The sequence below is a fragment of the Mauremys reevesii genome, linkage group 2 (genome assembly GCF_016161935.1).
Source record: "Mauremys reevesii isolate NIE-2019 linkage group 2, ASM1616193v1, whole genome shotgun sequence".
Taxonomy (NCBI): Eukaryota; Metazoa; Chordata; order Testudines; family Geoemydidae; genus Mauremys; species Mauremys reevesii.
Window position 1 is genome coordinate 124,713,607 of NC_052624.1, and position 15,141 is coordinate 124,728,747.

Genomic DNA, 15,141 nt, shown 5'->3' on the forward strand with positions numbered 1-15,141 from the left:
TCTGGAGAATTAAATTATCTTTGTTAGTTTACAACCCATATTGCAGAATGCATACAAATACTCAAAGCACCCAGCACTTGTAAATGTAAAGCACCACAGAACTCCTAGTTCAAGAAAACACACAGTCCAATATTTATAACTGTACAGCATAATCCATAGTTTCAGTAAAACATCTAGTCAAATTTATAAATGTACCGCAATCATAATTCCTAACAGCGCTCAAAGCTCCTGGCCCAGAAACCACTGCAACACAGGACAATGGCTGACTGTTGAAGTGTTCTTTGAAAATTTTCTTCAATTGCACAGTTCCTTGTTAAGCACTTGTAACAGCCCTCATGTCTCACTGTTCAAAATCAACAGACAGCTGCTCCACCTCTGCTCTCCACCCTGCAGCAGCTTTTCCCCATTTTGCCTCACAGATATTATGCAGGACACAATAGGCAGCTATCCAGTGGGATATTTTTGTCACTGAGATCCATTGTATTGAGTAAACACCTTCAGTCTATTAAAAGCACATTCAACTGTCATTCTGAACCTGCTGAGATAGTAGCTGAATCATTGCTTGGTGCTGTTGAGGTAGCCAGCCTACAGCTTCATGAGCCAGGGAAACAAGGGATAGACTGGGTCCCCTGAATCACTATTGTCATTGCCATATTGTCGGTGGTAGTCTGCCAGTTGGGAAAGAACGTCCCTGCTTGCAGCTTTCTGACCAGTCCTGTGTTTTTAAAGATGCAAGCACATCTTCCCTGACCAGTCCACAGTGATATTGGTGAAGTATCCCTGGTGATCCACCGAAACTTGCATATCCATAGAAAAATAGACATTTCTTTTGATGTACTCTGTGCCAATGTAGGATGTGTGTGCCATCTATCACCCTGCCGCAATTTGGGAACCCCAGTTGCTGCAAATTCATTCCCTGTGTCTTACACATTGTTAAGAGTCACAGTCCTGCGCAGTAATAGCCCACATGACAACAATCACCACTGTAGATTTTCCAACTCCAAAATGATTTCCCACTGACCAGTAGCAATCCAGCATTGAAAGCTTCCAGAGTGCAATCACCACTGGCTTTTCCACTGTCAATGGAGCTCTCAATTTTAGTGTCCCTGTTCTGCAGTGTTGTGGTGTGCTCAGCACATAGATCTGAGGATGTGGCCTTTCGCATCTGCAGTTTGTCATTCCACACCCGAATTATGATGTGAACCCATCAGTCAGTGCTCATTTCTCAGGCCCAGAAGTGACACTCCCCTGTCAGCATGAACTCCATCAACAATCTTGAATTGTTGTTTGCTGTGTGTCCCTGAGCAAACTGTTTTTGGAGAAATCATCATATCCCCCATTCTTGCAGTACTTCTTGTCGGTCTGCAAATACCAGAGAATTGTGTGTCCTGTATTTCCAGTGTTTGAGAGACTAGTGCAGACCTCTGTGGGACTCCATGTGTCTGTCAAAGATGATGGACACCAAAAAGTGCTGAGTGAGTTTGTGGGAAAAAATTTTAAAAGCACAAAAATTATGGGATATGAATAGCATTATGGGATGGAAAAAGTTGCATGCTGGAAACTTAACTCCTAGCTCCCAGAGATCTTTGGGCAAGTCATTTCTGTCCAACAACACATTGCAAAAATGTCCTAAAAGGCATTATGGCAGATGGTGGCACATGGTACACTGATATCTACCTGTGATGAACTGCATTATACATTGGCACAAGCATTCCTAGCGAGTACACACAGTGCCAACACAAGCAGCCAATTATGCACGAGTGATATACAAATTTTGACAGCTGAATGCCGACATAACTTGCATCAACAAAAATGTGTAGTGTAGATGTGGCCTGTAGCTACACACATTTATTTAAGCAGTTATATAGCTTAACATACATTCTTTTATGTTTTAAATCTTTTTATTTTAGAAAATGGTGAATGACACATTTCTTATTTACTAGATTATTAAATTTTTACTCATGATTTGTGTCAAGCTGCTTCTGAATGGAAATTGGAATTCAATTTAAAATGAACAAAAACATGATTTCCAAATGTTTTTATTAGTTAACTAAAACTATCTTAAGTGTGTTTAATACAAAAGAAGAAAAAGTAAGTTTGTGAGAACATGCTTTGCATTGAAAACTAACTGGTTTATTAAACAAAGTATTATCTTTAGTTAGTGAACTGAACTAATTGTTTCTGGTCATCATGTCCTTCAAGATTTTTGAACTAGATGATCTCATCCTCTTGCACCTAGTTTATATTCAGAGATTAGAAGAGAGAAACAAGTATTCCTGCTTTTTCAACTTCCAGTTAATTTCTCAACTTTGAACTGATCTAGCTGAAAAACTGAAAAGAAAGATAGCATTCTCTCTGCACCTGTGGAAGAGGATACTACTGTTAAAGCTAATTTAACACTTCAACAAACTCTGTTTCCAGGTGCTTAGCCAGAGACTTCCACCAGGTCTGTGGTCTGACTTTCTTTAAAACTTCAGCAGCACACATATACTATGTCAATGCTCTTTTTAAATTTAATTTACATTATTTTAAGTTAAGATATTAATATAGGTTGGCATATTTTCAGACTTCAAATAGGTTTATTTTTCAAAGAAAAATGTATTTAAATTAAATAAAGAAATTTGATTTAAATTAAAATATCAATTTTGAAAAAATCATTAATTTGTATCCACCTTGTGTGGATCTGGATGTGTGAGATTGCTGTCTTTGCTTCCTCTCTTAAGCAGGATCAGCTTTTAACCAAAGTTATCCTCTTTCACAATAGTGGCATTGTGGATTTTGGCCATCTAATAGTCTTCTTCAGCAACTCCCAATTTTCATTCAAATGTTCTGATTTCAGATACAGTACGAGAAACAACAGCGGCACAACAAGCTCTACTGGTCGCTAAAAACATTGATTTGTTTCCAACAAATCAAGAGCGCTTTTCTGAAGGGAACGTAGATGTGTGGTGGATTGTTCATGATGGTGGCATGCTGATGTTGCTTCCTTTCCTGCTTCGACAGCACAAGGTACAGTATATGACTCAAAAAGGGAAATCTTGTCTTAGAAAATGAACAGAAATGACTTTTCTTTCACTAAGCATTACATAAAATTACTAAATAAATTCTTATATACTCTTTTACTTAGCTGTTTAAAGGATTGTGAACAGAAGGGGCAAAAATTATTTCTATGTTTGTCATATAAAATGCCTTTCCCCTTAAATAGGTGTGGAGAAAATGCAAAATGCGTATCTTCACTGTTGCCCAAATGGATGACAACAGTATTCAAATGAAAAAGGACCTTCAGATGTTTTTGTATCATCTTCGACTTAATGCTGAAGTAGAGGTTGTTGAAATGGTAAGCTCCTGTATATTTTACCTGTTACCTGAAAATCTTGAACTAAACTTAGAGGTTCTTCCTCAGACTCCTGGTATTTCCTTTGCCTAATGACATTTGGAGGGCAAACTAAGTAAGGGATCGTAGTATTTGGCCTAAAATGGCAGGAAAAGCAAAATTTAATGGTCCTACAGCAATGTTAACTCAACCACATAATGCAACCTATATATTTTATGGTGTATTTTTTACAATATAAGCAGTAATAAGTCAGTTTAATACACACATTCAAATACTGCATGTATGCAATATGGTTGAGTTAAGGTTGCATATTGTACCTTAACACGTGTGTTTTCTGAATAAATTTGTTAGTCTCTAAGTTGCCATAAGTGCTCCTGTTCTTTTTTTGGATACAGATTAACATGGCTGCTACTCTGAAACCTACTTTCTGACTGTGATTTTAACTGGGCAACCTTAATATTGCATTACCATAAATGTTTGTATTTCATTTCCTAGTTACAAAATACTCAAAACTAAGAAAAGAGAGAATTCATGTTGCCTGTGCAATCTCAATTTGACCCCCTTGTATGTATGCTTTATGATACAGGTTTTAACTACATTATCACAAACTATTTTTTCCATAAGACCCCACCTCATTCAGCACAAGATGGAAAGCTTTCACTGAATGAGCAGCTATTCAAAATTTTGTTTTATCCACAGAGTTTAATGTGTGACCCCTGTTTTGTTCACTGTACACTATTCAAATCCTATTATGAATACAGAATTATGAATTTCCTCAGAGCCTTTTCTTTGGCACTAAGAACACAAGAACATAAGAAAGGCCGTACCGGGTCAGACCAAAGGTCCATCTAGCCCAGTATCTGTCTACCGACAGTGGCCAATGCCAGGTGCCCCTGAGGGAGTGAACCTAACAGGCAATGATCAAGTGATCTCTCTCCTGCCATCCATCTCCATCCTCTGACGAACAGAGGCTAGGGACACCATTCTTACTGATTAGAATAAGTATTGAAGTGCTTCAGAAACATAAATTAATTTTCATAATACCCCATGAGACTAGGGCTATTATCCCCATTTATAAATTCAGGCACAAAGAAATAAAGGCAAACATTGTCAAAAGTGTGGATGATGACTTGGCCTTAGATATACCCATCTTTGTCACCTTCTGCCTGGCCTACAGCAATTCAATATGTCTGGGCACGAAGCCATCAGCCCTTAAGAAACTCTAATACAGAACACTACAGCATGTCTCCTTCCTGACTATGACAATGCAACCCTAATTCGGCCCCCTGTTTGTGTAGTGATCACATACTATTGTTCTTTGTTTGTTCTCCTGCCTCATTTGTTGCAGAAATTGGAAGGTGTGTAGTCAATGAGGCAAGGGATTACAGGAAAAGAAATAATGGTCTTATGGTTAAGGCAACTGAATGCTGCCCTGGAGAACCTGCACCACTAAATTTGGGTGCCCAATCTGAGATGATTATGGCCTCATTTTTAAGTGATTTTAGTATTGTATAGCACTTTATATGATCAAAGCACACCTCCAATTGACTTCAGCTGTAGCTGAATGTTCAGAGCTTCTGGAAATCAGGCCCCAGATACTTCATTTTGGGCTAAAAAAAAAAAAAAGAGGAACACACAATTAGTGACACCTGTGAAAAGTTGGGTCTACATAACATGCCTAGTATAGGAATTCACTGGCATAGATGAGGATTTGAAACCAATTCTCCAGGGCAGCATTCAGTTGCCTTAACCATAAGACCATTATTTCTTTTCCTGTAATCCCTTGCCTCATTGACTACACACCTTCCAATTTCTGCAACAAATGAGGCAGGAGAACAAACAAAGAACAATAGTATGTGATCACTACACAAACAGGGGGCCGAATTAGGGTTGCATTGTCATAGTCAGGAAGGAGACATGCTGTAGTGTTCTGTATTAGAGTTTCTTAAGGGCTGATGGCTTCGTGCCCAGACATATTGAATTGCTGTAGGCCAGGCAGAAGGTGACAAAGATGGGTATATCTAAGGCCAAGTCATCATCCACCATGATGGGACAGAACAGACTGTTCTAGCCAACAGGAAATGATAGGAAGTTGTGGATGCTGCTGTGTGAGAACTTGTGATGAGCAAGGAATCCAAAAATAAGTTATAAATGTCTCCTTTTCCAGCCAGTCCCATTCTGCCCCCCAACTCTGGCTCACAGTCTCCACATCCAGTCTCAGTATTTCCACCCCTACTCTCAGTCTCCCCACTAGAATCCTTGTCCTAATTCCCTTACTCCTTCCCACCCTAGGCTCCTTGTCCCTGTCTCCTTCCAAGCCAATCTCCCTCTTCTCCACCTCCTTCTCAGTCCCAATCTACTACCTACACCTCCCTCTCCCTCTTGTTCCTTCTGCATTCAGTCAGGCAACTTCCTCCTCCATGATACCTGGGCCCACCAAAGAAAGCATTGAGGGCATAAGAGAGATTTTCTCCTTGCTCTCAGTTATAGTGCCCAATGGAGAGCAGGAGCAGGAATTGCAGGAAATCCTTCTCAGCCCCTGAATCTCTGGGGTGGAGCATGTTCAGTCCCTCTGTGGCAATGGTGCATGTGCAGTCCAGTAAGGACATAGGAGCTGTGAGAGGATGGAGCATGCCTAGTACAGAAGGAATTTTCTGATAATCTAGCTGCCAAATTCTAAGAGAATGAGATTTTTCAAAGGTTTATAACTTGGCCAAATTTGGGCAGATTTTCACACGAATGGGAAAGGCACATCCCTGATGACAGGGTGACACCTGTGCCAAATTTCAAGCCCCTGCTCCAAAACATAGAAGAGCTAGAGCTTTTCAATGAAATGGTTGTAAGAATTTTCTTAACACAAGCAAAATGTATTTGGCTACCTATGCCAACCTATCATAAATAAAATAAAATTAGACAAAAACATTGACAAAAAGATTCACCACCAACAAAGGAATCTCCTAGCTCTTAGTTTTAAATTCCCACTCAACATCAATGGTTTCTTGATCAAGGGTCTCTAACAATATTTTTTTTTAAAAATAACCTGTCATTTTACCCTCCCTCTGCCTCCCCCCACCCCAAGGAGGTATTTACCATCAGCTCCAAAAGTGTCTCCAAAACATTTTCCAATTAATTTTCACCAACATATAGGGGCATGGACCTAATTTACAGGTGTCAGCTTCTCCATCACCTCAATGAGCAATGCCAGTGGAAAGTCAAGCAGAGAAGGCTCAATTTTTCCCTACTGGGGAGAGACAGAAATAGCTATGTGTGGTTCCAAGCTATTTTAGCCACAAAATAACTTGAAGATTCCTTGAAGCAAAAATGCACAATCCTGTCCTCTGAAGTAAGCAAATCCTGATTAAGCCAAGTGTTTACCACTTGAAACTGCTTCTTTAGTTAGAATTTTGCAGGTGCTTTGGTGGAGGTGAAGAAACAGAGCCACAGCAAAAGTTTGCAAAATTCTCTATGTTGCTATTGGTCAAAGTGTCAGCAAGACTTCCAACACCAGCAGTTTACCCATTTTCCTTCTTGGTTCATGAGTTGCAGGTCTCCAGCGAGGATGAAGCTGCAGAGATGATACTTAAGAGCCACTCTCTGGTTACTCAAGGATAAAAAATTATTAGAATGTCTTAGAGGCCTCATTGGTAGAGTGCCTGTCACAGAGTGTGGGGGTGTCCGGCCCTGCACCCCTCTTCCTGGGACTCACAGTGACTCTCAGCCAGCCAGTAAAACAGAAGGTTTATTGGACAACAGGAACACAGGATACAGCAGAGCTCGTGTTCAGAGCCAGGACCCCTCAATCAGGCCCTTCTGGGGGTTCAGGGTGTCTGGATTCCAGCCTAGATTCCCCTGCAAACCCACCACCCAGGTCCCAAACCGAAGACTGAAAAACTGACTCCACCCTCCCCACTCCACTCCTTTCCTTTGTCTAGCTTCCCGGGCAGGGGTGTCGACCTCCTCTCCCCCCTGCCTAGCTCATGTTACAGGTTGCATACCTGTCTCTCACCTATCTCCGACAGCCCTACTCCACCACACCTCTTCCCCCTCCGAGACTGAACTGAGTGGGGTCACTTTGACCAGTGACCTGGGGAAGTTCGGGGCCCCCTCTCTGGGACAGCGCGTCCGCTATCAGGTTGGCACTTCCCTTCACGTGGACCACATCCATGTCATAGTCCTGCAGGAGCAGGCTCCACCTCAGGAGCTTGGCGTTGGCTCCTTTCATCTGGTGCAGCCAGGTCAGGGGAGAGTGGTCGGTGTACACGGTGAAGTGGCGCCCAAAGAGATATGACTCCAGTTTCTTAAGGGCCCACACCATGGCCAGGCATTCCTTCTCGATGGCCGCGTAGTTCTGCTCCCGGGGTAGCAACTTCTTGCTCAGGTACACGATGGGGTGTCTCTCCCCCTTTTCATCCTCCTGCATCAACACCGCCCCCAGTCCCGTGTCTGAGGCGTCAGTGAACACCATAAAGGGCTTGTCAAAATCTGGGTTTGCCAGAACTGGGCCTCTGAGCAGAGCCTCCTTCAGCGCCTGGAGAGCCTGCTGGCACTGCTCGGTCCAGACCACCTTGTCTGGCTTCCCCTTCTTGCACAGCTCAGTAATGGGGGCGGCTATGGCGCTGAAGTGGGGCACGAACCTTCGATAATACCCCGCCATCCCGATAAAGGCCTGGACCTGCTTTTTGGTCTGGGGAGCGGGCCAGTCTCTGATCACCTCCACCTTGGCTGGTTCCGGCTTTAGGCAGCCGCTCCCCACCCGATGGCCCAGGTAAGATACTTCCGCCATCCCCACCTTGCACTTCTCAGCCTTTACGGTCAGTCCAGCCTCCCGGAGTCGGTCCAGCACTTGTCTAACCTGGGACACGTGGTCCTCCCAGGTCTGGCTGAAGACGCAGATGTCATCAATATACGCCACGGAAAAACTCTCCATCCCCCTCAGTAGCTGATCCACCAGGCGTTGGAAGGTGGCCAGCGCTCCCTTGAGGCCAAAGGGCAGGGTCAGAAACTCGTAGAGCCCCAGAGGGGTGATAAAGGCCGATTTCAGCCTGGCATCTGCATCCAGCGGCACTTGCCAGTAGCCTTTTGTAAGATCCATGGTGGTGAGGTACCGAGCGCCTCCCAGCTTGTCCAGGAGCTCGTCAGGCCTTGGCATGGGGTAGGCATCCGATACAGTGATGGCATTGAGCTTTTGATAGTCCACACAGAACCGGATCGACCCGTCTTTCTTGGGGACCAGCACCACTGGGGAGGCCCAGGGGCTGGCGGACAGCTGGATCACCCCCAAGGCCAGCATGTCCCTGACCTCTCTTTCTAGGTCCTGGGCAGTTTTCCCGGTGACCCGAAAAGGGGAGCATCTTATAGGGGTGTGTGACCCGGTCTCCCCCGGTGGACAGTCAAATTAGTGCGCCCAGGCTGGTTGGAAAACAGCTGTCGGTATAGATGCAGCACCCCTCTGATCTCAACCTGCTGGGCCGGGGTCAGCTGATCAGAGAGGGGAATCACCTCCAGGGGGGAACCAGCCTTTGTCCCTGGGAATAGACCCACTAACGGGTCATCCCCTGGCTCCTCCCAATGTCCACACACGGCCAACACCATATTCCCCCGGTCATAATATGGCTTCATCATATTCACATGGTACACCCGGCAGTGGTGCGCCCGGTTCGACAGCTCCACCACATAGTTTACCTCATTTAGTTGCTTGATAACCTTGAAGGGTCCTTCCCAGGCGGCCTGGAGTTTGTTCTTTCTCACGGGGATGAGAACCATCACTTGATCCCCGGTGGCGAAGGCGCGGGCCTGCGCCGTGCGGTCATACCAGACCTTCTGCTTCCTCTGGGCTTGGGCCAGATTCTCCCTGGCCAGGCCCATGAGCTCGGCAAGTCTTTCCCGGAAGGTCAGGACATACTCCACCACCGACTCTCCATCGGGAGCGGCCTTCCCCTCCCATTCATCTCTCATCAGGTCCAGGGGCCCCCTTACCTGCCTTCCATATAACAGTTCGAAAGGCGAAAACCCAGTAGACTCCTGGAGTACCTCCCTGTATGCAAACAGCAGGTGAGGTAAGTACTTGTCCCAATCCTGTGGGTGCTGGTGCATAAATGTTTTTAGCATCATCTTTAGTGTCCCGTTGAACCTCTCCACCAGCCCGTTGGTCTGGGGATGATACGCTGAGGCCCAGTTGTGCCGGACCCCACATTTCTTCCACAGGGACTGGTGCAGGCCCGACATGAAGTTGGACCCCTGGTCCGTTAAGATTTCCTTGGGGAACCCCACCCGGCTGAAAATGGTCAGCAGCGCATCTGCCATGGTGTCTGCATCGGTAGAGGACAAGGCCACCTCCTCGGGGTAGTGAGTGGCGAAATCTACCACCACCAGGATGTGTTTCTTCCCTGACCGGGTTGCCTTGCTGAGAGGTCCCATCATGTCTATGGCCACCTTCTGGAAAGGTTCTTCTATGATGGGCAAAGGTCTCAGAGCTGCTTTCCCCTTGTCCTGGGCCTTCCCCACCCGCTGGCAGGGGTCACAGGATTGGCAGTACTGTCGGACATGGGTAAAGACCCCAGGCCAGTAAAAGTTCTGTAGCAGCCTCTGCCTGGTGCGCCGGATTCCCTGGTGCCCTGCGAGGGGGATGTCATGGGCCAGGTACAGGAGCTTGTGGCGAAACTTCTGGGGAACCACCAGCTGCCTCCTGATCCCCCATGACTCCACCTCCCCGGGGGGAGCCCATTCTCGGTACAGGAACCCCTTCTCCCACAGGAACCTCTCCTGGCAACCTCTCGTCATGGTCTGTACTACACTGAGGTTGGCCCGGTCCCTGAGCTTCCGCAAGGAGGGATCTTTCTGCACCTCAGCCTGGAACTCAGCAGCTGGGACAGGGATGGGGAGTTGCTCTCTCTCTCACCGGCTGGGACTGAGGCCGCAGCCTCTCTGGGTCGTGTCTCTGGGCGTTCCCTCCCCACCAGGCTAGGGTCCTGCACCTCAGGCAGAGTACCTTCCCCGTTGTCAGGGCGCAGTGCCCTGCGCCGACTCTGACTCCGGGTCACGACCAGGGCACCCCGGGCATTGCCTGGCCAGGCCTCGAGGTCCCCCCCCATTAACACCTCCGTGGGCAAATGTGGGTGTACCCCCACATCCTTGGGGCCCTCCTTGACCCCCCACTTCAGGTGCACCCTCGCCACAGGCACCTTGAATGGGGTCCCGCTCACACCCATGAGGGTCAGGTAGGTATCAGGCACCATCCGATCTGGGGCCACCACCTTGGGCCGGGCCAGCATCACCTCTGCGCCTGTGTCCCAGTACCCAGTGACCTTCCTCCCATCCACCTCCAGGGAAACAAGGCACTGTTTCCAGAGGGGCAGCCCCGTGCCCACCCTGTAGACCAAAAACCCTGTGTCCGGAGCATCCAGCCCCCGAGAGGTGCTGATCTGGGGCCCTCTTCCTTCCTTCCCAGGTGGAACGCTGCCAGCCCCCCTTTCCTGGGAATGCTGCCCCTCATCCGATTGGGTCTTTACCCAGTCAACCCTCTGCGGATTGGGTCTGCTCGGTCTGTCCCTGAGCTTGGGGCACTGGGCCCGTATGTGGCCTTGCTGGCCACAGTGATAGCAGCCCATGTCTCGTGGGTCCCCTCGAGTGGGTCGGAGGGACCTGACGCTGGATGTTCCCCTTTGGTGGGGGTTCTCCATAGGCCCCCGCTGGGAGGTCCCATGGTGACTTTCTCTCTGCGTTGAGACAGGCCTGCTCCTTCGAGTCTCCTCCCTGCCATCCCCTGCCCGACTGTCCACATATTGGTCAGCTGGCCTGCGTGCTGCGGGTTCTCTGGCTTCTGGTCCATCAACCACAGCCGCAGGTCGGGTGGGCACTGCGCATACAGGTGCTCCAGTATGAATAAGTCAAGCAGGTCCTCTCTAGTTTGGGCCCCAGCTGTCCACTTGCGGGAGTACCCCTGCGCCCGGTTGACCAGTTGTAAGTATGTGACCTCCCGCGTCTTATGTTGACTCCGGAACCTCTTCCGGTACATCTCCGGGGTCAGCCCAAACTCGTGGAGCAGGACCTCTTTGAACAGTTTGTAGTCCCCTGCCTCCGCCCCTTTCATTCGGCTGTACACCTCCACGGCGGTGGAGTCCAGTAAGGGGGTGAGAAACGGGATCCTGTCTGCAGGGTCAACCCGGTGCAGCTCGCAGGCATTCTCAAAGGCCGTCAGGAAGGTATCTATGTCCTCCCCCTCCTTACGCCGGGCCAGGAAGCTCTTATCAAAGCTCTTTGTAGGCTTGGGTCCCCCCTCACTCACCGCAGCCAGGGCCTCCCTGCTTTTCAGCTGGGCTAGGTCCATCTCGTGTTTATGCTGCTTCTCCTTCTCCTCCCGCTTCTGCTGGCTTTGTCTCTCCTCACGTTCCCTCTGTCTCTCCTCATGTTCCCTCTGTTTCTCACGATCCTCCAGCTCTCTCCGTTTTTGTTCCCTCTGTTTCTCATGATCCTCCAGCTCTCTGAGTTTTAGCTCCTTCTCCCATTCCAGCCGCATGTGCTCCACGGAGGCCGAGCGTCGCCGGGACGATCCCCTGCTGGCGGGTGAGCTTCGCCGGGAGGATCCCCTGCTGGCCGGGGGGATCACGGTGCCCTTGGTAGTCGCTGGGCTCCTCCTCCCTCTCCCCCTAGGCCTACGGGTGGGAGGTCTCGGGAAGCCCTCAGTGGCCGGCTGACCACTCCCAGCGGGGACAGACACTGGTGCCTGTGCTGCATCTGCCAGGCTGCTTCCTTCAGAGACAGGGATCGGTTCATTCACGCGCTCTTCGTCCTCCAGCTGGGCAATCAGCTGGTCCTTGGTGAGCTTCCCACTGCGCAGCCCCCTCCGCTTGCACAGCTCCACCAGGTCACACTTGCGCTGCTTGGCATACATCTTCCTGCTGGCCGCTCACAGGCCGGGGTGTTCGCCGCTCCCCACGAGTTCTAGGGGGACCCCTAGTGTGCCAGTCCTTGAGGTCACCACCTCTCTGCCAGGGTCGAGCTGCAGACTCCTCCGCCCCTGGGACCGCTCGCTGCGATCCCCTGGGGGACCCTGTTACTGCAAAGTCCTTCTCTCTGGTCACACTCTCCCAGGGGTTAATCACCCCTTCGTTTTACTGCTCCCCAGTCACTTACTGCAGGAAGCGCCGTCCACGGGGTGCAGTAGATCCCACCGCTACCACCAGTTGTCACAGAGTGTGGGGTGTCCGGCCCTGCACCCCTCTTCCTGGGACTCACAGTGACTCTCAGCCAGCCAGTAAAACAGAAGGTTTATTGGACAACAGGAACACAGGATACAGCAGAGCTCGTGTTCAGAGCCAGGACCCCTCAATCAGGCCCTTCTGGGGGTTCAGGGTGTCTGGATTCCAGCCTAGGTTCCCCTGCAAACCCACCACCCAGGTCCCAAACCGAAGACTGAAAAACTGACTCCACCCTCCCCACTCCACTCCTTTCCTTTGTCTAGCTTCCCGGGCAGGGGTGTCGACCTCCTCTCCCCCCTGCCTAGCTCAATGTTACAGGTTGCATACCTGTCTCTCACCTATCTCCGACAGCCCCTACTCCACCACAGTGCCTCTTAGCAAAACAGTATTCATTCCATTCACCTTCTGAAACGTAGTAGGGTGCCTCAGCCTCTGAGACTGTGCAATTAAAACAGCTCCTTCATTCCAGAGGGGAGAGGTTCCCCTGGATGTGGCATGACATGGGTGCCATCTCCACACATTCTCAATCCAGCCCAAGCATAAGATCCAGAGTGAGCCAAAAAACAGAGTTTCATGCTTGTCACTTTGGCAATGAAATTATTATTATGCTTCCCCACCTCATATTTACAATCTAATCTACATCTGTAGAGTGTCCAGAATAGCTTTTACTACTATGTCAACTACCTTAACTGCCAATCAATTAATGAGATAAAACCTAGTGTAGATATACTCTTGGTGTGACATTTCTCATTGTGTTAGGTTTTATGTCCAGTTAATTTTCTGTGTAGTTTTTGTTGGGTTTCTCATGGTAGATTTTTCATAGGAAGTCTTTGAAATTGGGGTCTGGTTGAAATTTGTCCTTGTCAGTATGACCTGTCATTTTTTTACTCATCTTTTAAGAAAAGTTATCAAACTACATAAAATTTATACAGAGGTGTATCCTGAGTAGATCTAGTACATTGTGTATTTTTTAAAAATTGGATTTAGAGTTATTCTTAGTCATTGTCACAACTTGGTCCAGTCCTGGTCTCAGAATGAACGCCAGTCTGCTATGGGAGAGACCCAGTGTTGAGGTCTGGGTAGTAACGGATCACTGTTCTTAGTTCTGGGTTACTCGGGTATGGATTCCAGGAGCAGACCCCGTGTTCAACACTCCTCTTGGCAGTGGAGGCCCCATAATCCGTTTGCCTAGACATGACTAGTGCCTCAGCCCTTCTGAATCCCCTAGTTGCTTAGACACTTTCCCTCCAGAGTCCACCTAGCTGTGTGAGCTGGTTTCCATAGTCACACCCTTCAGGGACCATATGGAGACACACAGGCTTTTCAAAGGAATTTCTTAAAGGGGTATGTGCGCGTGCGCGCGCGCACACACACACACACAAAACTCAAACTGATCAAGAGATTTACAGATCTATGGAAAAAGCAAGAAACACCTGAACACAATTCTCTCCCTCAGAATCCTCAGTACTCTCAAGCATCTTTTGGAATTTGGGCACTGTCTGGAAAACCCTGGCCCCTCTTCTGCCCTGCTACTTGGTCTTTCCTTTCTGGCATGGGTCTGGCCCCCTCTGCTTAAAAGGCATGTGTCTTTTTACAGCTTGACCCCATTTTTCTTTCTGTCCTTCCTCTGGGTTTTTTCATTCCCCTTCAAGTTGAGTTGGTGGCAGAAAGGAATTTAAAAATCAGTGGTTCAGCCTGTTGCCCCCGTCTTGGTAAGGCATTCAATTGTTCAGGGCCCTTTATGTTCCTGTTTCATTCAGAATCAGACATCTGGGCACCATCTCCCCTAACATAAGAGTGCTGATGCAATCCAACATGGCAGTTACAGTATACAGTGAAGGACATAATAAAAGTTACACTCAGAACAGAGGCTGAAATACAACATGGTATTCATTAAATCAGACTGGAGACATAGACATAACCTCCAAACTGTACATGGAGGTATTTCGTTATTTTAAAATTATATCAGTCTTGAAATTATTGTTTTATTGCGCTGGAACGCTAGTGGAGGGAGGAGCTATAAATATTATTAGCTTTATTGTTTACATTCAGCCACAATGAAAGTTGTATACTGTATGTTCTACTTTCCCTCTTGGCAGTCAATCTATAGCCTCTCTTGAATCTCCTCTCTCCAGGATGCTTGATTACCTGCTTAAATTAAAAACACAGGACTACCTATGAGTTCTGTCATGATATACCTGGCAGCTATTATGGCCTTTCATTTGCCTATTGAGAGCCTCTTTTATTTTGGTCATGCTACCACTGCAAGATTCCTTAAGGGTTTATCTAATCTGTTCCCTCATATTGAGAACCCCACATCTTCTTTAAATCTTAATTTAGTTTTCAGTACCGTAAGGAAACCTCCTTTGGAACCTAAGACAGGCAGCTTTGTTCCTCCATCTTTCCTGTAAGACCTTTTCCCTGGTAGCCATCACCTTGGCTAGAAGGGTGGGAGGGCTCACCTTACACTGCCTTCTATCATGTTGAGGTCACACTATACCCACATCCTTGGTTTATACCATATCAGGCATGATAACTGTCTGCCAATGTTCTGCCCCAAACCTCACTCCTCCAGAGAAGTGACAAGCCTTCACACTTTAGATGTTCAGA

At 47.9% G+C, this 15,141-nt stretch overlaps 1 protein-coding gene across 4 annotated transcripts in view; it reads left to right on the forward strand.

Moving 5' to 3' along the window:
* Positions 1-15,141, forward strand: part of SLC12A7 (solute carrier family 12 member 7) — a 327,938-nt gene that overhangs the window by 279,077 nt on the left and 33,720 nt on the right. For all 4 annotated transcript variants that reach the window (XM_039524891.1, XM_039524892.1, XM_039524894.1 and 1 more), the window contains exons 19-20: positions 2,840-3,009; positions 3,206-3,337. In XM_039524891.1, coding sequence (XP_039380825.1) covers positions 2,840-3,009; positions 3,206-3,337 — 302 coding nt within the window. The remainder of the gene's footprint in view (positions 1-2,839; positions 3,010-3,205; positions 3,338-15,141) is intronic.